The sequence below is a fragment of the Conger conger genome, chromosome 3, assembly GCF_963514075.1.
Source record: "Conger conger chromosome 3, fConCon1.1, whole genome shotgun sequence".
Classification (NCBI taxonomy): Eukaryota; Metazoa; Chordata; class Actinopteri; order Anguilliformes; family Congridae; genus Conger; species Conger conger.
Genome location: NC_083762.1, coordinates 38208599 through 38233216, shown reverse-complemented (window position 1 = coordinate 38233216; position 24618 = coordinate 38208599). Strand labels below are relative to the sequence as shown.

At 43.6% G+C, this 24618-nt stretch overlaps 2 protein-coding genes across 5 annotated transcripts in view; one reads left to right on the top strand and one right to left on the bottom strand.

Annotated features, from left to right (window-relative positions):
- pcnt (pericentrin) overlaps positions 1 to 14546 on the bottom strand; it is a 54829-nt gene extending 40283 nt beyond the window's left edge. For 2 of the 3 annotated variants that reach the window (XM_061233625.1, XM_061233626.1), the window contains exons 1-13: positions 14315 to 14546; positions 9637 to 9816; positions 8846 to 8974; positions 8349 to 8495; positions 7915 to 8058; positions 5307 to 7439; positions 4574 to 4669; positions 4387 to 4485; positions 3836 to 4070; positions 3412 to 3491; positions 2880 to 3072; positions 1290 to 1411; positions 273 to 372 (exon numbers count right to left, since the gene is read on the bottom strand). In XM_061233625.1, coding sequence (XP_061089609.1) covers positions 273 to 372; positions 1290 to 1411; positions 2880 to 3072; positions 3412 to 3491; positions 3836 to 4070; positions 4387 to 4485; positions 4574 to 4669; positions 5307 to 7439; positions 7915 to 8058; positions 8349 to 8495; positions 8846 to 8974; positions 9637 to 9816; positions 14315 to 14362 — 3706 coding nt within the window. In that variant the 5' untranslated portion in view covers positions 14363 to 14546. The remainder of the gene's footprint in view (positions 1 to 272; positions 373 to 1289; positions 1412 to 2879; positions 3073 to 3411; positions 3492 to 3835; positions 4071 to 4386; positions 4486 to 4573; positions 4670 to 5306; positions 7440 to 7914; positions 8059 to 8348; positions 8496 to 8845; positions 8975 to 9636; positions 9817 to 14314) is intronic. The other variant, XM_061233627.1, reaches the window with a different exon arrangement.
- A 2731-nt stretch (positions 14547 to 17277) lies between these two features.
- On the top strand, positions 17278 to 22523 carry zgc:112416 (uncharacterized protein LOC550509 homolog). Of its 2 annotated transcripts, none has more exons than XM_061233630.1 (8): positions 17278 to 17334; positions 17769 to 17826; positions 18311 to 18384; positions 19525 to 19719; positions 20120 to 20234; positions 20452 to 20606; positions 20773 to 20993; positions 21809 to 22523. In XM_061233630.1, the coding sequence occupies exons 1-8, from the start codon at positions 17278 to 17280 to the stop codon at positions 21822 to 21824; spliced, it is 891 nt and encodes a 296-aa protein (XP_061089614.1). In that variant the 3' UTR covers positions 21825 to 22523. The 2 variants fall into 2 exon arrangements, with proteins under 2 accessions (XP_061089614.1, XP_061089613.1); XM_061233629.1 differs by having other exon boundaries at positions 21804 to 22523.
- Positions 22524 to 24618: the final 2095 nt, after the last annotated feature.

Genomic DNA, 24618 nt, shown 5'->3' with positions numbered 1-24618 from the left:
CTCAAGGGCCCAACAGCTCACCAGCTGCACCAGGTGCTTGAACCACCAAGCTTCTGGGTCCCAGTCATATACCTTAGCCACTAGACTACAGGCTGCCACACACCCCCACTAAACCCCCGCTTCTCGCTACAGCCTTGAGAAGGTCGATTAGTACGACCCGTTCGCTGCGCCGAGGGGAAATAAACATCAGGTCAGAGCATCTGGTGATGTCGCTCAGTGTTGCTCAGATTAAGGATGATGAAGATGGCAACAGAAACGAGCAGGCTCCTTACCCCCCAGCTCTTGTCGGCTGGCCCGCATGCACTCCAGCTGGGTCCGCAGATGCTCGGAGCTCTGCTTCACCACCGTATGCTCCGCCTGCAACTTCTCCAACTGACACACACACACACGAGGATAACTATTAAACCCAGCGTAAATGGAAAAACAAATCAGAAGAACACACGTGCATTCAAGATAGCGAACGTTTGCGGCAAACAGTTACTGTTTGAATGTTTAAATTAACATTCCATTTAGTTCCCCAGCAACACCTTTTTAATACAAATGGATACAACCAACAGGTCCAACAATGCCACCGCGCCGAATCATTGCTTATCTGCGATTAATTTAACGGTAAGAACAAATATTACATTGATTCACTGTGCACTATTCTTTCAAACCGTTAGTGAACGTTTATGAAGAATAGGAAAAAGTTTGAATATGTAGGCGAACCTTAGCTAATGTCAGTCCTGTCAGGAGAGGGGCACACATGCAAGCACAGGCAAACCGGCGCATTCACAATGCAATCTGAACTTACTCTGTGTGGGGTGCAGTGTCGTACGAGTTTGGCGTTTTGAGCCATTTTCTAATATCCATACTTCCAATTTCCAAATTATTACGAGCAAAGCAAACTCATCTTGCAAGCACAAGACTCAGCAGATGAAATTTCACAAGTTACAGCATAACTTCCTCTTTCAGTACAGCAGCTGGCTAACATCACAGAATGATGGGATAAAAAGGACTCAATTGTTTCTCTATTTTAGAGTCTTCATTTATGAGCAATATAAACGTAGTTGAACAGAAAAAGAATAACGTTTGATATGCAAATGACGAGTCAAATGGCAACGTAATGTCAGCCTACTATGATTCCAACCGGGCACCAGGGTACAGACACTAGCACCACCGTGGGCAGACCTGGCCCTCTGGGGCCCGTCCATAGGGACCGGTGTGGCTAACATTAGCTGATGTTAGCAGTCTAGAACACAGCTGAGGTGCTTTCATCAGGAGCCCAGGGCTGAGAGCCGCACGCTTACCTGCTGCTGCAGCTGCTTCTCACGCTCCGCGCTGACCACGGCCAGCTCCTCCAGGTGTCGGGCGTGGTCCCTCTTCTCCTGCAGGACCAGCTTATGGCTGGACACCAGTTCCTCTACAGCTCCTGGAGACACCGATACAATCCGTTAGCATTCCAAATATTCGATTGACTCATATCAGATGCACATTTTCTAAATCAATTTACACTAATAATTGTGAAGGTTCAACGGCTTCCCAGATTTGTGCCAGTGATAACAAGAGCTACATTGCTCTACAAAACTACAAACACTTTGAAGGTTATTTAAGCACGTATGTGGAGATCTGTGCACTTTGCAGTGTAGACATTCCATCAACAGATATTGCATCATATTCAACTCTTAGGTGACTTTATCACTCAAATATTTCTCAGTTTTGTTAAGGCAGGGTTATATCAGGCACTTGAACAAATAATGTTATTGAGAAGGAAGTTTCTGAAGGTCACCGCTTGGTCTGCAGATGAAGGTGCTTCACAGAGATTCATGAACAAGCCCATTATCATAAATCATGCCTAAATGCATGACCAGCCATCTACACCAATACCAGCCTTCATTGCACAACTTCATTCAGCCCAGTGCTTCAAGATAAACACATGAGAGCAATACAATGAAGGGAAGGTCAAAATATCCTCCAACAGCACACTGGCAAACTGATGCATTTTTCAAAGGTTTAGCTGAGGCTAGAAATCCATAAAATGTGCCTTTAGTGGCACTCACTTCAAATGGACTGATAGAACCTCTTCTGAAACACCTCTTAACTGTTTCAGTCTCAGGAGTGCCATACAACCATATACCTTTTCAAGCAAAATGTCTGCTATACATACTATTATTTTGATTAAAGCCCTCCTAAATTTGCAACTCTCTGCAAATTCTCTCATCCAAAGCCAAAACCCCTCGGGATGTGGGTGGAGCCACTTCAAACAAGTTAGTGATGCACCAAATCAATACTCCTCTACCTTGATTTTTATCGTGGCTTTCTTTGAGCGATTGTGCACTGGCTTCAAATACACTTAGCAAATTGCTCTTTCACCAGAGAACCTTAGCCTTTTCAATAGACACCCAAACAAATTACCAATAACCTTTTCAAAACAGCTTGGGGCAAGGAATGCACTTCCACAAAAAAAAGTATTATAGTAGTAAATAAATAAAAGTATTTATTTAAAAAATAAAATAAAGGTTTCAATTTTCCGCTACATTTTCCATTTTAATAGGTGCAGAAGTAATGCGTGTGAATCAGTATAGATGCAAAAAGTATTGAGAACCACTGGTCTAAACGGCTCTGAACAGCTCTTCTCTCCCACTTTTCTCCTTCCTGCTAATTTTATTTTCAAAAGACTAATACACCTTATCAGCATTGAATAATTTTACTCTTATTGGTCACAGTTTACCAAATGCTGTATTCTATTCATTAGTACAACTACCAGCATGGTAGTTACCAGCAACTTCCGGATAAAATAAGTGCCTCGCTAGCTAAACAATGCAGTTTCAGAAAGTCTGCGATGGCCTGTGCTGACAGATATACAGCTGTGAAGGCAGCACTGTCATGTGACCACTCACGAGCAGCTGCATCGCGATCAGACCAGGCCTGGCTCAGCTCCACCTCCAGAGCCTGAAGCTCCTGGCTCTTGGAGGCCTGCAGTTGTCCCAGCTGTCCCCTGGTGTCAGAGAGGGCCTGGAGTGTCTCAGTAAGAGTGGCCTGCATCTCTGCCTGGGCCTTCGCTGCCTCCTGCTCCCAGTCCCGTTTCAGAGCCTGGGACACAGAGTGCACATTTTCACACATCTGCCACACAGAGGGACACAGAGGGACACAGAGGGACACAAGTCCTGACAATAATATGGAGCTAGATTAGGGTCAAGAGTAACTGAAAACAAAGAAATGATTACTGAAATGACACAGCTGAATAAACATGATAGATGATAAAAGTAGGAACTGAAAAGAAAGTGAAAATCTATCTACATGAGACATTGTTGTCCAAGTCCCCGACAGTAATATATAACTGAAGAACAATAATTCCTTCAATAAAAGCTTCCAAACACATTGTGACATTACGGGACTTCAGCAACCTGAATTACCCCCATGGTTAATTACCTTGATTTTATCCGCCTCCAGGGCTTCCATCTTGGTCCTGTCCTCAGAGAGCTGCGATTCCCACGTCCGCTTAAATTCATCTGAAAACAATGCACCACAAAGCATGATGTTGAAAGATCACCGCGGCAACATGAACTCAAAAACTGAAGTCCACTCTGCAATAAGGGGTATGAAATTGGAATATGTGCTATATTTTCACAAAAAAAGAAATAACTTCATAAATACTATTTGGCAAGTAAAATTCTAATCACATTTTCCCCCATTTATTCTAATTCTATTTTCCAACTGAATTTAATAGCAATTTTTGTGTTACCTCCATAGGGTTTCCACACTTAAAAATCTAAATATCACTCCTTTCAATGCCATTGAGCATTTTCACCGCTGACCGTCGATGGGGCCGGTGGGCCCGCCCGCAGTGGCTCACCCATTTGGCGCTGGTGCTCCAGGTGGCTCTGCTCGCGGCTCTTCTCCAGCTCAAAGAGCTGGCGGGTCTGCAGCATGGCACTCTCCTGGGCCCACTTGTCCCGCAGGCTGGCCTGGAGCTCCCGGAGCGCGGCCTCCTTGTCGTGCTGCAGGTTGTTCTGGCTCAGCTCCAGCTGCGCCGTGTGCAGGTTGTTCAGGCTCAGACGCAGGGCCTCCAGCTCCAGGGCCTGCTGGGCCTGAGGACAGGGCGCCCCCCTCAGTACTCCAACGCACTCCGGCACAACATGACTAACCTTGCAGGGAACCTTTTCACAAAACGGTGACTGTGCTACACAAACATAAAACGCCCAGTGGTGTGTGCAGCGGCTGACTTTGTGTGCGAGTGTGACAGAGTACACAAAAACGCGTATCTTTCAGTACCTGTATACACGTGTGACAACGTGCACGTGAGGGTGCACATATGAAGGCCTTTTTGTGCGTGTATGAGCTTGGGTGTGTGCATGAATGAGCTGGCCTGTATGAGCTTGTGCGTGTGCGTGAATGCGTGCCAACCTGTGCTTGGAGCAGGTGTTCCTGGTGCGCAGCCTCCATGGCGTCCTTGTGTCTGCTGGCCACCTCCGCCATCTCGCGCTGGTGCTCTCGCTCATGCACCTGCGACCAGAGGAGAGGGACCGTCATTTCCACGGGGACACGGAACATTCCGTACATTTCCGAATGACCAGGCATGCGCTCAACACACCTGCTTGATCAGCGCAACCTGCTTCTTATGCTCGTCCTCCAGTTTGACCTTCTGGTGGGCGAGCGCCTTCTCCATCTCCAGATTTAGACTCCGCACCTGGGGACACATGTAAAACACTCAGGCTGAAGTACAACCAGTTTCCAGTTACAATTTCAAATATCTGAAATATGTAGTCATTTAGGTTAGGTATTGGCAGGTACCTAGCAATATAATAGACAGGGGGCGTGTGAATGTATTAAAGGGTGAGAAACTATTTTTAAATGGTTTTAAAAACATGCTCACTAACTACACAGCGAGATTAGCGTAATGACATTGCATAGCAACCCCCTGGCACTATCTGCCAGCAGCAGGAACTATTTTCTCATAATGTATTCTTGCAATGAACATGCATTTCAAAATTTTATTTGGATTGTGTCTACAATATCCATATTATGTTTGGTAACCTTAATTACATTAATGGTTTAACCGTTTTATGAAAGCAATAACTCACTCCAGGACACTGTAAATACAAATTTTATCAGGGCTATGGGAGTCGTGACCCTCTGCTGGACATTGGAGAGAGTTGGTGGCCCATCAAACACCCCTTTAGTTGTGATAATTTCTATATAGCACTGCCTCTCGTGAGTTGTTGCTCAAGTAACCCACTTCCATATTCCAGAACAGGAATGGGGGTGCACACTGAACCATGGAAAACAAAGCAATGGGTGAATGATTGGAAGACCACAGTACTAACCTCCTCTTGGTGTTTCCCCTGTAGTCTACACATCTCTTCTTCATGAGCCAGTCTCAGCTGAGCCATTGCTACCTCCACGGCCTCATCTTGCCCCTTGGCCTGCTCCACAAAGTCTTTCCCAACGCTCTTCAGCCGGGCCTCCAAGGCACTCTCCTTCTCCTTCAGAATGCGCAGTTGGCTGAGGAAGTCCTCCCTCTCTGTCTGCAAGATGTTCTCCACATTCTTCACTTTGGTCTCTGTCTCCCCCAGACGCTCCTTCAGCGCCGCCTTCTCCACCGCTCCCTGGCTCAAGGCCTCCTCCGTGTTGGCCATGTTTTGCTCCAGACAGGACAGCCTGGACTCCAGGTCAGTCTTCTCCTCGCCCATCTCCCGCAGACGCTCCCCCTTCTCCTCCAGCTCTGCCCGGAGCTGCCGGAGCTCCACGAGGGCCGACTCCAGCTCCAGGGTCTTCTGCTCCAGCAGCTGGGACGCAGCCTGGCTCTTGGTCTTCTGGGAGTCCAGCTGGGCCTGCAGGCCGTCCCTGTGCGTCTGCAGGGTAGAGAGCTGCCGGCCGAAGAGCGCCTGGACCTCGCTAGTGACAGAGTCCCCGGCCAGCTTCTGCTCCTGGAGGTCGCGAACCAGCCGCTCCTGCTCTCGCAACTGGGCCAGGAGCTGTTCCTTCTCCTCCCTCAGGTCTCCAATGAGGAGCAGACAGTCAGTCTGGGCGTCAGGGGGCGAGCCGGTTTGGTCTCTTTGGTCTAGCTGGCTCTGGAGGAAGCTGAGCTTGTTCTTCAGGTTGTCTTCTTCGTGGGTTTTGCGGCTGACGAGCTCTTCGCAGTGAAGTCTCCGCTCACGCTCCGACTCTAGCTCCCAGCGCACAGACTCGAGCTCCTGTGCCGCTTTGCTCCACCTCTCGGAAACTCCCTGGACCTCCTCTGTCAGGCTCTGGAGGCGGTCCTGGAGCTCCTCCACCTGTTGGTCTCTCTCCTCCAGCTGCGTGGTTAGATCCCTGCACTGTTCCATCAGCAGAGCCTTTCCCAAGTCCACAACCTCAGAGTCTCCATCCGGGCCAGGTGAGGGAGAAGCGAGGATCTGCCCCTGACCTGAGGTCAGAGACCCACCGCTTTCATCCTCGCCCTGCGTGGCACAGACGTGGGACTCCCACTGACCTGAGATCAGCAACTCTTCACCAGGCTCTACCACTTTGCAGCCTCTGCCATGAGGCGATGACGTATCCATCAACTGACCGACTGCCTCAGACTTTGACCTTTCGTGTTCGACCTCGGCATCCACCTCAAACCTGTAATTCCCGGAATTCTCCAGAAGGCTGTGTTCAAGGCTGTCGTCCTCCCAGGTGTTGTCCCTTGGAGCGACGGAGGCCAGGTATTTCTCCATGAGGTGGTCCTGATCGCAGGGGAGGGAGAGGTTCAGGCTGAGCTCCTCCCGGCTCTCGCCGGCAGTCTCCTGGTTGACGTGCTCCTTCTGAGCCTTGGCACCGCCGGGGCTCTCCCCCGGGTCCTCCGGACCGCTCTGGTAGCTGTGGTCTCCATGGTCTCCGTGGTGCGGCGAGAGCCACCGGACCTCGTCCCTCAGGCTCTTCAGCTCAGCCTCATGGGCCTCAGCCAGCTGCGCCAGGTCAGCGACCCTCTCCTCCTCCAGGGACTGCAGGCGCAGCTCGTAGTTGGAGATGTCTGCCTCGTGCTTGGCCCTCAGGCGACGCCCGGCCGACTCCTCCTCCTGCAGCCGCTCCCGGAGGCCCCGGACCAGGTCGTTCAGCTGAGCCACCTCCCGCCGCAGCTCCTCTTCCTCCTCGCCGACCTGTCGGGCCTCCATGCTGAGCTCCTCCCGGACTCCGGCCAGCTGCTCCTTCAGCTGTCCCCGCTCCTCCTCGAAGTCGCAGACGAGTTGCTCCAGATGGCGGCCGCGCACTCTCTCCGCCTGCAGCTCGGCCCTCAGGCGCTCCAGCAGGGTGTCGGCCGGAGGGCTCTGCGTGTGCGTTTCTGTGGTGCTCGTGTGGTTTCGCGGAGAGGCCAGCTCCTGGTCCCGAAGCAAGCGCGCCTGCTGCAGCTGGGACTGTGTGGAGCTCAGCTCCTCCTGCAGGTCTGTAACCTCCGTTTCCTTCTGTGCGAGAAGGCACTTGTGCTCTATGGTGAGCTGCAACAAGTAAAAATAAATAAATAAATAAATAAATATAATGTAAAAATAAAAAAATAAAAAAATAATAAAGGGATGCACTCTTTTAAAAACAATTAAGTCATAGCATCCAGGTTCGTCAATTTCCGGATGGGTCACCAACTCAAATCCTAGAGGGCCGCTGTGTCTGCTGGAGTTTTTTTGGCATTCCTTTACTTAAGTGCTCAATTCAAATCATTGGTTGGCTAGACTGTAAACCTTGTTTCCAAGGCCTAAACTTACTGTCGATTGAATGGAAACAAAACACCCAAAAAAAAAAAAAAAAGTTATAATAAAATAAAAATAAAACAGCAGGGACTGCGACCCTCCAGGACTGGCGCTTGAGGCCCCTGCATTACATCCTTGAGGAAATGAAAGACATCTTCATTGCTCCCCGTCAAAGCTCAAATGGAACCTTCTCAAGGTTTCCTCACAAATAGGCAGGAGCGCCTCCTACCTGCCGGCTCTCCTGCAGCTCCTCCTGCAAGAGGCCCAGCCGGGTGCTCTGGTCCTGGAGGCTGTGCTGGAACAGGGAGATCTGCTGCTGAGCCTGGGACAGCTCCACACTGCTTTGGCTCCGGCCCCGCAGGAATTCGCTTGCCTGGAAGAGCCATGTAAATTTGACATTTCCTTGACATTTGCCGAACTCTGGCTGCTTATTTGATATTCCACAGCACCCGTTTTTCATCTGTATAACTTCATGCAACATGACAGTGGGTGTGCGGGATATCTGTATAAGGGCAAAGATGCTGTTTTTCATCTGTACAACTTCATGCAACATGACAGTGGGTGTGCAGTATCATGACAGGTGTACAAAGACTGTATACTGGTGGTTTGTACCAGGTAAAAGTATGTATAGTGAAACCTGGTGTGCTGTATAATTAGGTATACCTGCTGGAGCTGCTGTTGCAGGGCCTGGATTTGGTTGGTCAGCTCCATAACCTCCAGCTGAACCTGGTCCCGGCTCCTCAGCGCCTCCTGGAGGTTGGTGGAGAGCTGAGATATTATCTCATTGCGCTCCTGAAGTGCCATTTGCAGCTGTAGAGAGGAGAGTCCAGTTAAGTTGGTGCAAAGTATGCTATTCCAAGAATAAATATGAATCCTGTCAGTTGATAGCAACTCTAAGCAACAGGAGCATGTCAGTTCATTGCAAGCCCTTTCCCCAAAGATACACCACAGATCCATAACCCAAAAAATAATAACAGAACGCAAGTTTGTGCTAATTTATATTACTCCACCAGTGAAAGCATACCCAACGTTCTCTGGGTATCAGAGCGCTGAGGTTACAGTCGCGGTCATTAGTGATAACCACTGCAAGTAGTTTGGCTGGGAGTGCAGGTTATGGTCAAACCTGTCGACCGAGTGGTGGTTACTGAGAGGACACGTACCTGCTGCTGATCTTTCCCACCCCTCCGGCCTTCCACTGCCTCACAGACACTCACAGCTGCCTCATCTGCCAGACTGTTCTCCCGCTCAGGCTCCATCTGCAGCGGGTCCACAGCAGGCCTCAGCACCTCCTAAAGGACACATACGCATTATGAAGGGCGGGCACGAAACCATGAACCCGGTTTTAAAGTCTAATCATCATCTTATTTTAAGGAACCGTGGAAAATGCTATGCCAACTAATCAGAGTCGCCTGTAGCACTATTTAGCTTCTGTAGTGCTCCGGGGGTGGATTATTGTACTGGCAAAACAAATTGGATTTAACGCTAAAAAAAAAGCAATTTAAAAATAAATAAGAATCACATCTGGTGGTTAAGAAATGACATCAAATTAATTTTATTTTGATCAGATCAGATCCAAGGTAACCCAGAAGCATTGCGCAGTAATATAGTAACGCTATAATCTAGTAATCTAGTAGCGCTGGGGTCTAGCCGCTTACCAATTCATTACAGTTCACGTGTTATTAAAATATCAGGACAAATGAATACATCACACAGAAATCAGATTTACAGCCTCATCCATTTTCCTTGCACTAAAACTAAAATAAATAAAGGAGAATCTGCCTTTACATCACAAAAACAATATCACAAGAGCAGGTGAATGCCTTTCCCAAAATTATTATTCGCAAACCAACTGATAGAAAAATGAAGAGAATGGCATAATCCGTCTATCCATCTACACCCTGCAAATCATCAAATCCTTAAAAAAAATTTTAAAGCATAAAAAGTGACTCACCTCATCAAGCGTCCCATTGCTTCTTATAGGCACACTGTCCGCAGGGCAAGCCTTGGCCACTAGTGGGTGCTCTTGCGTCGAAAGGTCATCCGAGTGGACAGCCGGGCTCTTCCTCTTCGGCGTCTTTTTCTGCGGATTCGTGCCGTCGCCTTTCGCCTTACGCTGTCTAAAGTGAGCAAGCTGCGGAGGAGGTTGAAGGAGAGGTAGAGCGAGAGGTAGGTGAGGAAGAGGTAGCAGGACCAAAGCAGAAGCATGCTGCTGCCAGCACTGAGGGGTCGAGGGTCAACGCCTGATTACGTCCCGTACAGAGAAAACGCCTTTGCATTCCCACTCCATTACCCCTGATGTAAACACATACGGCTCAAAAGCCATCACCGCACCGGAGGAAAGAGAAGCCAAGAAGGTAACTGGCCCAGGTATTAAGAGGTAGAAATCATCACCACAGCAAGGTACACTTGTGCTAATGGTATCTGATAGTTCACCACGCTCAGCGCTTGGGTATTAAGGGTTGGAAAAAAATCTCAAAAGGCTATACTCCTTCATACACCTTTTGAGCTTTCCTGACCTTAAAAAATCCATTCCACCAAATATCAGTCCAGGTCCACAGCCTTGATGTCACTTTTGTAGTGTTGTAGTTCTATCCCAAAAATGTCCCATCAACCCCAGCGGAACCGAAGTCCACACAGCAGGAGAACCTGCTCCTGAACTGAGAGGTGCGGGTCCAGAGACACACTGCTACTCCAGAGCTCAGCAGCAGTATTAGAGCGAAGGATATTGATTTAATTCTAGAGCCCATCCCTCTGCATGGATTCTTAAGCAGCTTACACCGGATTAGCGTTTAAACAGAGGCCCTCGCGCGCACCGCTAATGATCTCCGACAGGCACAGAACAATGCAACATCTCCCGACGGCCCACATCTGCGCTGAGGACGGCACAGCTGCTGAAGCCCCCCCCCCCCCACTATAGGGCAAGAACAGCTCCGTAGCGAAACGAGCATCACTTGAAATCCTCTTGCGGAAAGCCGAGTCTGAAACCTGCCGAGGACCCCAAGGAGAAAGGAGAAAGTCAGAACTGTCACTGCCCCCGCTTCAAGAACAGAACCCCTCGACTGTACGGGATGCACCCCAGTTCTGCGCCCGCGTGAGAACTGGAGGAAATAAGCACGTAGGTGGGTCTCTAACATTAAGCGGAGATTCCCCTCTTCGGCAATATTCATCAAGCCAGTTATTTTCCCTACTGTCACATCAGATGAAGTGGAAATAAAGTAAGCCTCCGGCACGAACGCAGAAATAACTAATGCGTACGCAATATGTCAGAATGACCAAAACAGTCACTTGCAATGGGCTAGAATGTAACTGCCTGCTGCTGTGCACTTTGTGGCCTACTTGGAGACGGTACGGTTAAACCAGACTCATATGCAGCTGTATCATTAGAGCCCATAAAATCAACTCAATAGATTATAGTTAAATGACACATAAAAACCAAATAATATGCCATTTGCTATACAATGCTATGCAATCTATTATACACAGATTTCATATAAGCTTTTTTAAATATCCTGAAATTCATATTTCTATTTATTTTTTATGGGTGTTCGTATAAAAGAACACATTTGAGATTTCCAAATTTTCATTTTCCAAAAGATTTCATTTTACAGAGACATTTTTGCATTTAATTTAAAAAAAGGTACATATTACCGTAAGCAATTGACTACTTTTTACACAAAAACTGTCTGAGATCAGAAGCAAGGAGCCAACCAAAGTCTGCAGAAGAACTCTGGCAAGTTCCCCAACATGCTTGGAATAACCTCCCTGCTGATTGTCTTATAGAACTGCAGGACAGCATCTCAGAGTGATGCAGTTTTAATGCCGAAGGGTGGTCACAAAAAAATATTGATTTGATTCAGTTTTTAACCATTCTGCCAAATTACTGAAATGTAATGTAAAATGTATAGTACATTTATTTAATTTTCATTTAATTATTTTTGAAAGAATCTTATCTGCACGGAATGTAATGCAGGTGCCTAAGAATTTGTCCAGTACTGTATATCTGTCCATCTATGCTACAGGTTGATGACAAACATGTCATCAAATGCAGAACTTGTTTGTAGCACAATGGAATTAAGGTTGGTTGCAATGAATTGGCAACTAAAGGTTTCCCAACAAAGTTTTCCGAAGAGCAGAAGCGCCACCTATTGGCCGTGACTAGTCTACAACAGCAATTAACAACAAGAGGCCAAATTACACAACTGTCTACTGTACATCACTCGGACTTTAGCAATGCGGTTAAACACACAGATTCATTATTAAACTAACTCTTGATACGTTTCCATAGAATAGAACGCCTCTTGATACACCATATACCAAAATCATTGCTCAGTGTATTTGCAGCCATAGATTTCACAATAGGTGTTAATCCAAAAATAATATAAGATAAGTCAATGCGGCGTCCGGTGCTCCCATTTCATTTATAAATAAAGCAATGCTCGTCCTACACTACACACCTCACAGTTACGCTGAAATTGCCCTAACCCCCGGCGCCTGGCAGAATTGTGACGCTTGCAGTTTTGAGAATGACAGCAGTGCTGGCCTGAGATGGTGTGGGCCTTGGGGGATGGGCTTCTGCAGGTGTGTCAAGCGCAGTTCAACATTGACAGACTAACGTTACTTGATGTGACGCCGAGTTGAGGTATGAAATTCTAATATTGTGGATTTAGAGTTCGAATAACTATTGTATAAATTGAAGATATTAATGGTGTGTGTTTGTTAGTTAGCACTTTAACTGAAGCATGATGTCAGTTGTGCATGTTCGTATGATGTCCGTTTGATTTCTTCTTCTTTTTTTTTTTTTTTAAAGGGGGCAGTGGGTGTCTGGCCTAGGACACCAAAGGGGTGGGAAACGGTCCTGGGTACAGCCTTCGTATACACACGTTATACTCTTTGAAGAGGATACGCTTTCCATCTGTACTTCAGGTTTTCTTTATTGTAACTATATGGATAGTGTCAAAGGAAGCTCTGAACAAAACGACATTCTGTATAAAGCGAAATGAAACGCTGCGCTATCCGAGATATTTCCCTAGAAGATCTCAAAGTCGTCAGCACTTCAACGGAGCTCGCTATATTTAACCCACCAGCTGTGAGGAGGACCGGTCCCTCCCGGAGACAGGCTTGTATCAAATTCCAACAGCCTTACCAGCTGCTTTGCAAACAACGTACTGGGCTCACGCGTCGTGCTGAAAAGCTACTCATTTATCACCTACGATCACAGACCGATCGTTATCAGAAACATTTCACTAACGTTACTAGTCTACCAAACGTTAACCCGCTGTGCTGAATCACTCAGCGTTAAGATAATAAAATGTCTCCATGTAGCTAGCTAGTTAGCTAAACCCATTCTAAAGAAGTGTGTCGCAATTTGCGTTTATGAACGGTTCGAGCCAGGTCATCACATTGGCAGCTTATTAAACCTAATCAAACTATTCACAATATTTTATTCTGGTTACTTTTTCTGCTGAAATGCCTGCATGCTCTTAGTCTTACGATTGATCACGTTCGGGAAAATATTTTGATTTGACTTCCAGACATCTCGACTTTGTGGAGATATAACGGTTCGAATAAATTAGCAAATTTAGTCAGACCATTAGCTAACGTTAGCTAAATAACTTGGGAGATATGCTCAAAATAGCAGAAACGTTTGTGGAACTAACGTTAGCTAACTTAACTCATCAATAACCTTTTTGTTTTGCAAACAAAGCAGCATGCATGCAACGTTATAAATTATTCAGAATATACAACGTTATCTTGGCTAACGTTACGCTAACTAATTGAAGACCGTTTTTGTAATTTAGCTAATAACCGCTAGCTGTGCAGTTAGTTAGGCAGCAACTGCAGTTTCATAAGTTTCCGGTATGATCTATCGATGAAACAGGGGCGTTCTGAAACTTAGCAACCCAAATTAGTTACCGAGTTTCAAATGTGTTGCTTTAGCTACTTAGAGCCAACTTTTAGCTACACTATAGCGGTTAGTTAGCCGTAGCTAACTACGCCAAAAAAGTAACGGCTTAACTTTTACCTAACTTGCTTGTTAAAAGACAAATAGCTAGCCAAGATAGTCAACAACTATTAAAGTCTGTTACTCAGCGTTAGTCGTGATTAGCTGATTTGCTCAAAACTAAGTTCAACAAGCCAGCCAGTTCACTGATGAGGAACTACTAGCTAGCCATCTAATCAACTACCGAATGCATTCCCAATCATATCAGCTCGCTAGCCAGGATGCAAACAGGGTGCATAGCTAAAACAGGTGTAAAATAGGGTGTATTTATCCTATGATAGCAATCTTTGGTTAACTTTATATGGCTAAGTAACGTCCATTTAGGTTGCAACGTTAGCAAGCCATTTTTAAACTGTAACGTAACTATGCACAACCGTTAGATTATGCTAGTTTGCTAACCAGATTATCGCCAACAATTGTAACATGCCATTGTATTTTACTGACATTCTAAAATCGGACAATGAAATTGTTTTAAGGTCATCTTTGTTTTGCATTCATTTAGCAACTATTAATTAAACTAACATTAGACAACTTAGCTAGCAAGCTAACAATAATAGCATTGTCTAGTTTGCCATAAAGATGGCTAGCTAACGCTAGCTAACTAGCGCCTTAATGCATGGGTACAGACCTTGGCTCTTCCGGCCTCCAGTTTCTTTCGCCTTTCTTCTTGGTCCATCTGTTATAATTTAAATAAAACTATATATATTTAACTATACTATCGTGAACAGAATATATCCCTGAATGCTTCTCTCGCTGTTCACAACAAAGTCCTCCGAATAACTGTCAGTAACAATTTCAACATGGCCGCCAAGCACCGTCAACTCCGCCCTTATCGAATACCCCTATTTAACAAAGCCAATCAAAGCGCTCAAAGAACATTTACTGACCAATCAAATAAACTGCTACAAACGGTGTTCTTGATGCCTTCAGAAACTCATTCCACTGCACTCTTGAATCTGTGATGGACACTCGTTTGGCATATTTTATGGCCTATCCGCAGTGAAACGGAAAATAAGCACATTGACCTGACTTATCATAGTTCGTTTACGCAACTGATTGGTTTTCATAATTTGTATACGTTAATTTCGTGCCGCATAAGACCGCCTCTCCTCAAATCAGCCAATAGTCAGACGTAAACTTTGTGCCCGGGTAATTTAAGCGGGCCAGTTGAAAACCCGTTCAAGCCAGGTGCTTAATGTCTGTTATCAACTGTGTTGTGGGACAAAAAATATGCGGTGTTATCTCATTTTGACAATATTTTAGCGTCAAATATTATGATGCCCCTAAACCAAACACTGTATGATAATGATTGAAAGCAATCATTAAATGTATTTTTTTATAATCTCAATCCCCATATATACTGGCTAAATATTTGGCTATGACCTTGGCTTGGTTTTATTTATTGTAACTATATAGGCTACACTCAGTGAGCACTTTATTAGGTAATTATTAGACTTATTTCGACTTATTTGTCTTCTGCTGCTGTCTCCCATTCACTTCCAGGTTTGCCATGTTGTGCATTCAGTTGTATTCCCTACTGCATACCACTGTTGTAACACATGGTCATTTGAGTTAATCGCCTTCCTGTCAGCTTGAACCAGTCTGACCATTCTCCTCTGACCTGTCTCATTAACAAGATGTTTTCACCCACAAAATGGGCCCCTTTTTTTTGCACCATTTTCTGTTAATTTTAGAGACTTGTGCTTGAAAATCCAAAGTGACTTACAATTGATTAGACTAAGCAGGGGCCAACCCCCTGGAGCAATGTTGGGTTAAAGGCCTTGCTCAGCGGCCCAACAGCTGCACTGATTTTATTGTGGCTACACTGGGGCTTGAACCACCAACCTTCCAGGTCTCAGTCACGTACCTTCGGTAGGCCATAGGCTGCCTAGGCTTGCATTAACGAGCTGGCGTACAGGTTTGCCTAATAAAGTGGTCACTGAGTGTAGGGTACTGTTATTATATTTTATTAAAATAAATTCTGGAAGTGATGAGAAAAAAAGTTGTTGAAATATATCAGTCTTACAAAGGACAATTTGTAAGGCTCTGGGTCTCCACCAAACCACAAACAGTGCTGAATCTTCCCAGGAGTGGCCAGCCTGCCAAAAGTTCTAAGGACGGAGCAACAACTCATGAAGGAAGTCACAAAAGATCCCAGAAAAATATACAAAGAACTATAGACATCAAAGCCAAGATTAGTGTTCAGGACTCCACAATAAAGACGAGAAGTGACTCATGGGAGAGTAGCAAGGTGCTATCCAAGAGCAATGGATGACTCCCGAGCCTTTTGGGATAATGTTCTTGGGACAGATAGTGTCAAAAGTGGAACTTTTTGGCTGACACAGGTCCAATTATGTTGACAGTGTGGAGATTCTTTTACTGCTTTGGGACCTGGATGACTTGCCATTATTGAAAGAAACATGAATTCTGTTCTGTACCAGAAAATTCTTAAGGATAATGTTCAATCATCTGTCTGTGAGCTGAAGCATAATGAGGTTATGGAATAAGAAAATTATCCAAAACACAAAAGCAAGTCCACATCTGAATGGCTGAAAAGAAACAAAATAAAAAATTTGAAATGCTTGGCCTAGTCTTTGTCCTGAATTGAACCCCCAAGAGATTCTATGGAAACAAGAAGGTAGGTTGGAAACCACTTTTGAAAACCTACTAACAAACTAGTAGGTTTGAAAACCTACTGATTTGTCAGCTAAAATTCCTCCACAGTGTTGTCAAAGACTGACATCAATATATTATAGGGCTCATTTTGTTTCAGTTATTGCTGCTAAAGGTGGTGCAACCAGTTATTACGTTTAAGGGGAGGCGCCACAGGTAAAAGGGGTGATTTAGGCTGGATTGGTCTATTTTGAGATATTATGATATTTAGCTTCTACAGCTACTGAAGTTTCATAAAATATATGAACCAGTGATAAGAAACAACTTTAAATAGCTTGTTTAAATGTTTTTTTTATAGCAGCTGTGTTGAGTAAACCAAGCACAAAAACATTTTAACCGGCATTTTCTAAATTACATTATTTTCTGTATAGAAAAGTTTCTCCAACATATTGCTACTACATTTTACTTGTTGCTTATTAACCAAAATAGCTGGGGAATTAGAGAGCAAAAATATATTTTGTCATTTTTATTTAAAAAAATGAAGCAAAACAAATGTAAATGCTCATGTAGAATGCATTGAAATGTAGTATTTGACAGTCATTAAGTCAGTTTGGCATGTTTCCACTTGCCTAGATATGGGTTGTTTGGGTGGCCTGAACAGGGGTAGCAACCAGTTTGTAGAGTAGGGATGGGCTGAGTGAAACAGGCTTGTGTAGCAACCGGACAGGTAACTATTGTTTGACATGGAGACGAAAAGGGAAACACAAAGAACCTGACACAGAAGGCCAGAGATTCCAGAGGACCATGGTTGTATGGCCGTTGAGGCAATTAATTCATCCTACGCTCTTGCTATCCGTTTTTATAATTATGAGATGACTTTGTGGATGCATGTCTTTACTGTTTTAGGATAAATCCAACCACTTAACTGCTTGGCCTCAGGGCTCATGTTAAAAAGATCCCTTGTTTCGGACACTTCCCATGGCAGACCCTGTGCTGGATCAGATGACCAGACTGAAACTGAGGCTGCTGGAAAAGGTGAGTGTTCTATGTTATCTTCGATGTGCTAAAATACACTAAACTGTTTAAGTGAGTGGTTCTGACCCTTCATTCAAACAGCCCACCCACAATCTGGATGGGAATGGTGAGAATTGTGTGAGACACCAAATTTTGGCTTTCCAGCACAAATTTTGATCTGTACTTCATTTTCATTGGTTAGTTTGCTGGTGTATCAGTCAGTGATTAATATATATATTACTAATTTTAACCAATAACTGTTATCTGGAGCGCAATAGTTTCAGTTTGTTGGAGCTAAGCGTCAGTCCAATGGTTCTTCTTAAAAAATGAGCCATTGCTATGGTTGCACAGGGAAATGAACACTTCCCAGTTTTGCTTGTTCTCGTAGAGCTACAGTACAATACCCTGGATTGTGTGCTGTGACATGTTCAACTCTCAATGTGCGTCCTCCACAGAGACTGGAGAACGAGAGGGAGAATCTTGATGACAGAGCAGGAACAGCACTCTCCACAAGTAAAGATCTGTTAGAGCCTTGAACTTCATGCGTTAGATGTAATCTGATATGCATTACCAGATTCAATTTCAACATTGCTTCATATTACTTTACGTGCGAATGCATGAAAGAAATTCACTTTCCTTACATCTTTCATATTGAGGGCCCGTATAATTAGAGTATAAAGCTGCAGAGTATAAAGATGTAGCCGTTTGCTAAGATGCACACGCTATCCTTCGGTCTCTTGAATTGATGGAGGATGTTGCTGTCGTGATAAAGCCAAACGACATGTAATGATAAAGGCATACAAACTCAGTTGGGAATTATAAACTGGGAGAAAACAAAAACATGGGGAAAAACAAGTGTGTGTTTTTTAATCAAGATTGCTGATGAAGGTCAGCGTGATCTTTTTTATTTAGCTTTTTATTTCTATTTTATTGAATTAAAAACAAAACTAAAAATGTATACAGTTTTATAATATTTATCCCTACTTTTTGTGCCCAGGGAGTGTTGATGGTCTTGAAGACGCATTGCACAGTGCACTGAGAAGAAAACGGGACCTGCTTCAAAGACTGAGGGTATCAAGACATAATTTCTTAATGCTGAGGTTTATATTAGATATTCACATATATTACATATATATTATGTGAGTTGATATTCAACATGTGCTGTTTTTCATTGTGTTATCTTTGAGCCTGGCACACAAGCCTGTGACAAGAGACTTTTGTGGGTAGGTTTACTAAACAAGATGGTTTCCACTTTTCGAGTTAAAAATTTAAATATGGCTCCTGCCTGAATCATACCACTTGTCACCTGACAGTTCAAACAATGATCTGTTTATATACAGCCTGCTTATCACGAGCTGAACTTACAATAAGTGTACATTAATATCAAGCTTGCTTTAAGTGAGTCCTTGGTGTGATTTAAGTTTTTTCTGTGTTTGGACCACTTAGTTTCAGTCAAACTTCATTAACTTTGAATTCATTTGAAATTAATTACATTTTTATTGGGTTCATCTGATTGTTGCTGTCTGTGTTGCAATTTTAAAACAGTGTCAGATTGCTTGCTTTCTATTCATTTGCATTTGGAAGTTTTCTGGAAAACAATAGAAAGAATAGAAAAAGAGCATAGACACCTTATGCATTGTGCTCTTATGCTGCTCCTGTGTTGTTTGCAGTGAATGAGGAACAAATGTATCAGTGGGAGGCAAAGCAAAAATTTTATTATCAGGTTTCGTAATGTGCAATCATAACTAGTTTTGAAACTGCTTATGATCTAAACTCTTGCCTTTTTTTTAGGTAAACCCAGAGCACAGGGGTTCTCAAACATTTTCCTGATGTGATCTCAAATGACTGTTCACAAACTTCCACCACCCCAACCCCCCCCCCCCCCCCACACACACACATTTAGTGCCTAATACCACCCTTTAGCCATGACTATACTGGAAAAATACCAAAACCAGGTATTTTATATCCTGCCTTATTGCTTTATTATAGTTGGGTTGTTGTAATGTTAAACATATAATGGCCTAGATTCACATATTTTAAAGAGACAAAAAATGACATTAAAATTATCAGGTGACCCCATCCTGAAATCGAGCGACCCGACATGGGGTCCCGACCCACAGTTTGGAAACCCCTGCCTTAGCATGTACTGTTCACGTTCCTGCCCTGCATTAGTGTGCGAGTGCGCAAGTATCATGTCAGCCTTTCTTTCAGGACCAGCAGTTACTGGAGGACAGCGGGCGGCCGCACACTTGGGGCGGGACCCACAGGCGGAATCGACAGGACACCCGGCCTGTTCCACAGCCCATTCACATCTACCAGCCTGCCCCTCTGCCCACCACACTACCCGCACCCCTACCCCCACTGCCAGCGCCCGCACCCGCACCCCCTCGCATCATTCAGCACACGGTGAGGCTCCCCTCTCTGTCTTCACCCAGATACTGCCCCCGTCTCTCCTGTTCTCCAAGGCCATAGTTCACAATGTAGACTTTGCTGGTAGAAGCAATTTGTGTATCTGTGGGCGACGTGTCCCCACCTAACCCCAAATTGCTCCCTAATGAGCCTATTGAGCTGGTTGGTGCGTTGCATAGCGACCAGCTGTCATTGGTGTGTGTGTGTGGCAAATGGGTGAATGAGAGGCATGAATTGTACTGCACTTTGTATAAAAGCGCTATATAAATGCCGTCCATTTACTATCATGTTTAGAGATTTTTTGACTCCTTAGAAAGTTTTATCAAAGAAAAAAAACAATACAGTATTTTATTTTAAAAGTCAAAACAACTAATCTTCCTGTGCTCTGCCATTTTAGATGCCGCAACAGCCAGCAACAATAATCCAACAGCTCCCTCAACAGCAGCCACTCATAGCACAGATCCCACCTCCACAGCCTTTGCAACCAGCCAAATCAGGGAGCATTAAAGAGGGTAACATGAGCTGCAAACATACATTTTTCAGTAGCATTAGCAGATGACATATGCAGCCGCTGGAAGACTTGATATTGATAAGAACAGGATTGTTTTGTGTCTGAGGACGTGTGTTGCACTCGTAAATATGTTTTGTTTTGAGTGTTGTGTTCCTGACTCATACATGACTCGTACATGGTGAAGCAGAATCGGTGAATGTGTTCTGTTTCTGGCCTAGACATGGTTGAGCTGATGCTCATGCAGAATGCTCAAATGCATCAGATCATTATGCACAATATGATGCTGAAGGCCATTCCCCCCATGGCACTTTCACCTCCAGGGGGCGCTAGTCAGCCTAACTCCACTCTCCATCCCGCTACTGCTCAAGGCCAGGTCAGTGAAGTCTCTTTTAAATCTTACTTAAAAAACCATCAATATTAGACTCATGCATTAGGTTAGGTTACCATTAGCATTTGGGTAAGATAGTTGTTATTATTCATACTAGGTTATGATAATCATTATTATTAGTAATATTTTTATGATAAATGTCGTCAACCAGGGAAATTACTCGGGAGCACCCATGACTCTGTATTCAGGCAAGCCCAGAGCGAGTTCTGTCCATCATCACCACCACTATGGTTCTGCTGGGCCACAGCTCCCTCCCATTGGCTATCAAGGGTGGCCTCCCATGATGTCAACAGTCTCTCCTGGGCCAGCAGGAGCCTATCATTCGACAGTGCAGCATGCACCCGGACCCATCACACTCCCACCACTAAATGTGTAAGATTCAGTGATGATTTTTAACGTGTTGGAAACTACTACAATATATGTAGGACCAATGTGGAATTTTGGCCTATTCCAGTTGCTACTGATGGGTCCAAGCAGAAAGTTTTGTGTACCAGTTATTTATAATGCTTAATCAAGCAAATTAAAGGATATACTATAATATAATATAATATAATATAATATAATATAATATAATATAATATGATATATTTTGACTATTATATACTATCAATATACCAACTCAGATGGTACAAATTTGTGAGTCACAGTGGCTAAAGCAGTGGTTCTTAACCTTATTGGAGGTACTGAACCCTGCAAGCTTCATCAGTGCATTCACCGAACCCTTCGTAATTGGAAAAATAAAATATGATTTCTTCAAAACATAGGTATATATTTTATGACCTCTGCCAAACCCCTGAGACTGTCTCAATGAACCCCTGGGGTTCGATCAAACCCAGGTTAAGACCCACTGGGCTAAGGACTGTTGTTCAAGTGAATGGTTAAACTGTTTGCTAAATGTTGCTAAGATGATTTTATTGCTACTTTTGTTTGTTTGTTCCATCAGATTAATTTACAAGGTCCAAGTTCTTATCTCTGTCATTCCTAGCACTTGGAACTGTACCTCTCTCTAGGTTCTTTCAGTGCACTTGTCCCTGGTTATGATTATGCACTTTGTTCTATGTCACTCTGGATAAGAGTATCTGCCAAATGCCTGTGTAATGTAATATAATGTAAACTATGTAATATGCCCTCCCCCCAACATACTGCTTCACCTTGTCTCCTTTTTCTGTGTATCTTTTTAAGGGTAGCTATGGACGGGTATAACCAAAGGATCCCACTGGGTCTGTAAGACAAAAGTGCTGAAGATATCCGGAGAAGAGAGAAATAACTCAACCGACAGTTATTTACACATTCCTGTATTTGCCTTTATAGAATAGAATATACAGCAATACATTCAAATAAAAATATATTGTCAAGACCATATAGCATGCAGCACAAAATATGATTTACGAACACATTGCTGAGAAATTCTGTATGTAAATAATTGCATATTATCATTGTTTGCCCCCCCCCAAAAAAAAAGTGAAGGAAGGTTTTGGTCCGACAGACCCGTCAAATTGGCCAGTCATATTCACTTACAAAATTATCACAATATTATTGCAATATTGCTATCCAATTAATTAGCTGCAAAAGATTTTTAAGTGTGAATATGACTGGTCCTTTTTGACTGTTCTGTTGGGCCAAAATCTGTTTTAACTCCTGGTTAAAGGAACAGCTGCTTTTAATTATTTGAGGATCACTTTCTGCAGGAAAGCAAACAAACAAACAGAGTAGATTTCCTGAATTGAAGCAATTGTGTCAAATAGATTCTACAATGGATAATTTAAATTACAAGATGTTTTCTAATACTCTCACTTAATATATGACAGCATCAAACAAGCTGACCATGTTTGAAATATTAATGATGATGAAAGTAATTGTGTTTTCTGGTGCCAAATGCAGTGTGTAATTCATTTGATTCATATGTTGTCAGCAAAGGTACAAGCTGAATCTTCTAAGAGGAATAATGACATCAGAAGTAGGAATGGTATTCTTAAAATAAAATACAATTAGGTAGTAGTCATTTTTTGTTTCATAGCATTGCATTAGGTCTATCTGGATGTTTCTGTATAGATATTACTGTATTAAAATGATTACCTTTTCCAATATATTATATATATTTATATATATATTTTTGTTGATGTCTTAATCTTTTGTAATATAGATATACAGTGAGCTCCAGTATTATTGGCACCCTTAATAAAAATTGAGAAAAAAGATGTTTATTATTTTAATAAACATCATGGATAATGATCAATATCATAAATGGTTAAACATACCATTGAGCACTGCATGGGCAATAATAGAAATGCATAAAACTTATGGAATGGTTGCAAACTTGCCAGGAAGAGGAAGCAAGTGCATATTATCCTCATGGACAGTAAGATGATGAGGGAGGCCATAAGTAACAATTTAAGAATTTAACTGTTTAACAGTTTAAGAATTGCAGAGATTGGTTGTGTCAACAAGTCTAAAATAAAACATAAAATAGCACCTCCATACCAACAAACTCTTTGGAAGGGTGGCATGAAGATAGTTCTTACTGCAGAGGTGTCCAATCTTATCCTAAAAGGGCCGGCGTGGGTGCAGGTATTTGTTTTAACCCAGCAGTAACACACCTGATTATACTAATGGACTAATCGTGGTCTTTAATCAAGACCTCGATGAGTAGAATCAGCTGTCTTAGTCCTGTGCTAAAACAACAACCTGCACACATACCAGCCCCTTCTGGAGAAGATTGGACACCCCTGTCTTACTGAGCACAATAAACACAACCAAGCATCTTGAGTTTACCAAACCTCATTGCAATTATGTCTGAAAAAGAGTGCTATGGTCAGATGACCATAGCATAGACGTTTTGGCCATACATACCATTGACATGTTCTGAGGCAAAATGGAATGCATACAAGGAGAAGCACATCAAAATCCATACATAAATGGTTTAGTAAGAACAACAATCATGTTTTGCAATGGCCATCTCAGTCTCCAAACATGAAGGAAAACACCAACATTTTGGGAAATATAAATTATTTTCTGACTTACCCAGACTTAGACAAGATGTTTGATTTCATTTTTGTGCATTCACTGGCTCGGTTTCCATGTTAGCATTACGTGTTAGCTTAGTATAAAGACTTGAAGCCTATAGGAGTCAGTACCCTACCTCTTTCAAAGTGAAGAAATACACCTTACAGCAACTCTGAAGCTCACTTATTTACACATGTTATTTACATGTACATTTGAAATACACATTTTCAGAGAAGTCTGGTGGTTGGAACAATAACCACTGAACACACGTATCCTCTTCTGTCTTCTGCTGGTTGAACCCAGTGATCCACACACCTTCTGAAGGTCATTTTAAAAGGTAGAACTCTGTAAACAATGTCTGTTTTTTTTGTTTTTTTGTTTTTTTTTATTTGCCCATCTGTTTAACTATTTAAACAGCAGTATGCAAGCTTTTAGTTTGCAAACAGCCAAAATTATTTGACTCTCTTTGAGCCAGTAGGAAAAAAGTGCAAGGTGCATCACAAAATTTAAAAAGCAGCAATTGCTGTAGAGCCATTATTGAAGGATTTAGGATTTTAAAGTGGCTTCATAATGGAAATATAGTTTGGTTATGAGGCCATCTGGCGGCATGGATGGTGCAGTGGGTAGCACTGCCTCCTCACAGCAAGGAGGTCCTGGGTTCGAATCCCCATCGGCCGGGGCCTCTCTGTGTGGAGTTTGCATGTTCTCCCCGTGTCTGCGTGGGTTTCCTCCGGGTACTCCGGTTTCCTCCCACAGTCCAAAGACATGCAGGTTAGGCTGATTGGAGAGTCTAAATTGCCCGTAAGGTATGAGTGTGTGAGTGAATGAATGGTGTGTGTGCCCTGCGATGGACTGGCCACCTGTCCAGGGTGTATTCCTGCCTTTCGCCCAATGTATGCTGTGATAGGCTCCAGGTCCAGCACCCCTGCGGTCCAGCACCCCTGCGACCCTGTTCAGGATAATCGAGTTAGGATAATGAATGAATGAATGAATG

Excerpts from the sequence above, each read along its gene's own strand:
- zgc:112416 (XM_061233629.1), top strand. The coding sequence starts at position 17,278 with ATGGCAGACCCTGTGCTGGATCAGATGACCAGACTGAAACTGAGGCTG. Across the intron at positions 20,607-20,772 it reads CCGCTACTGCTCAAGGCCAG|GGAAATTACTCGGGAGCACC; the intron begins GTCAGTGAAGTC and ends GTCGTCAACCAG. Across the intron at positions 20,994-21,803 it reads ACACTCCCACCACTAAATGT|GGTAGCTATGGACGGGTATA; the intron begins GTAAGATTCAGT and ends TATCTTTTTAAG.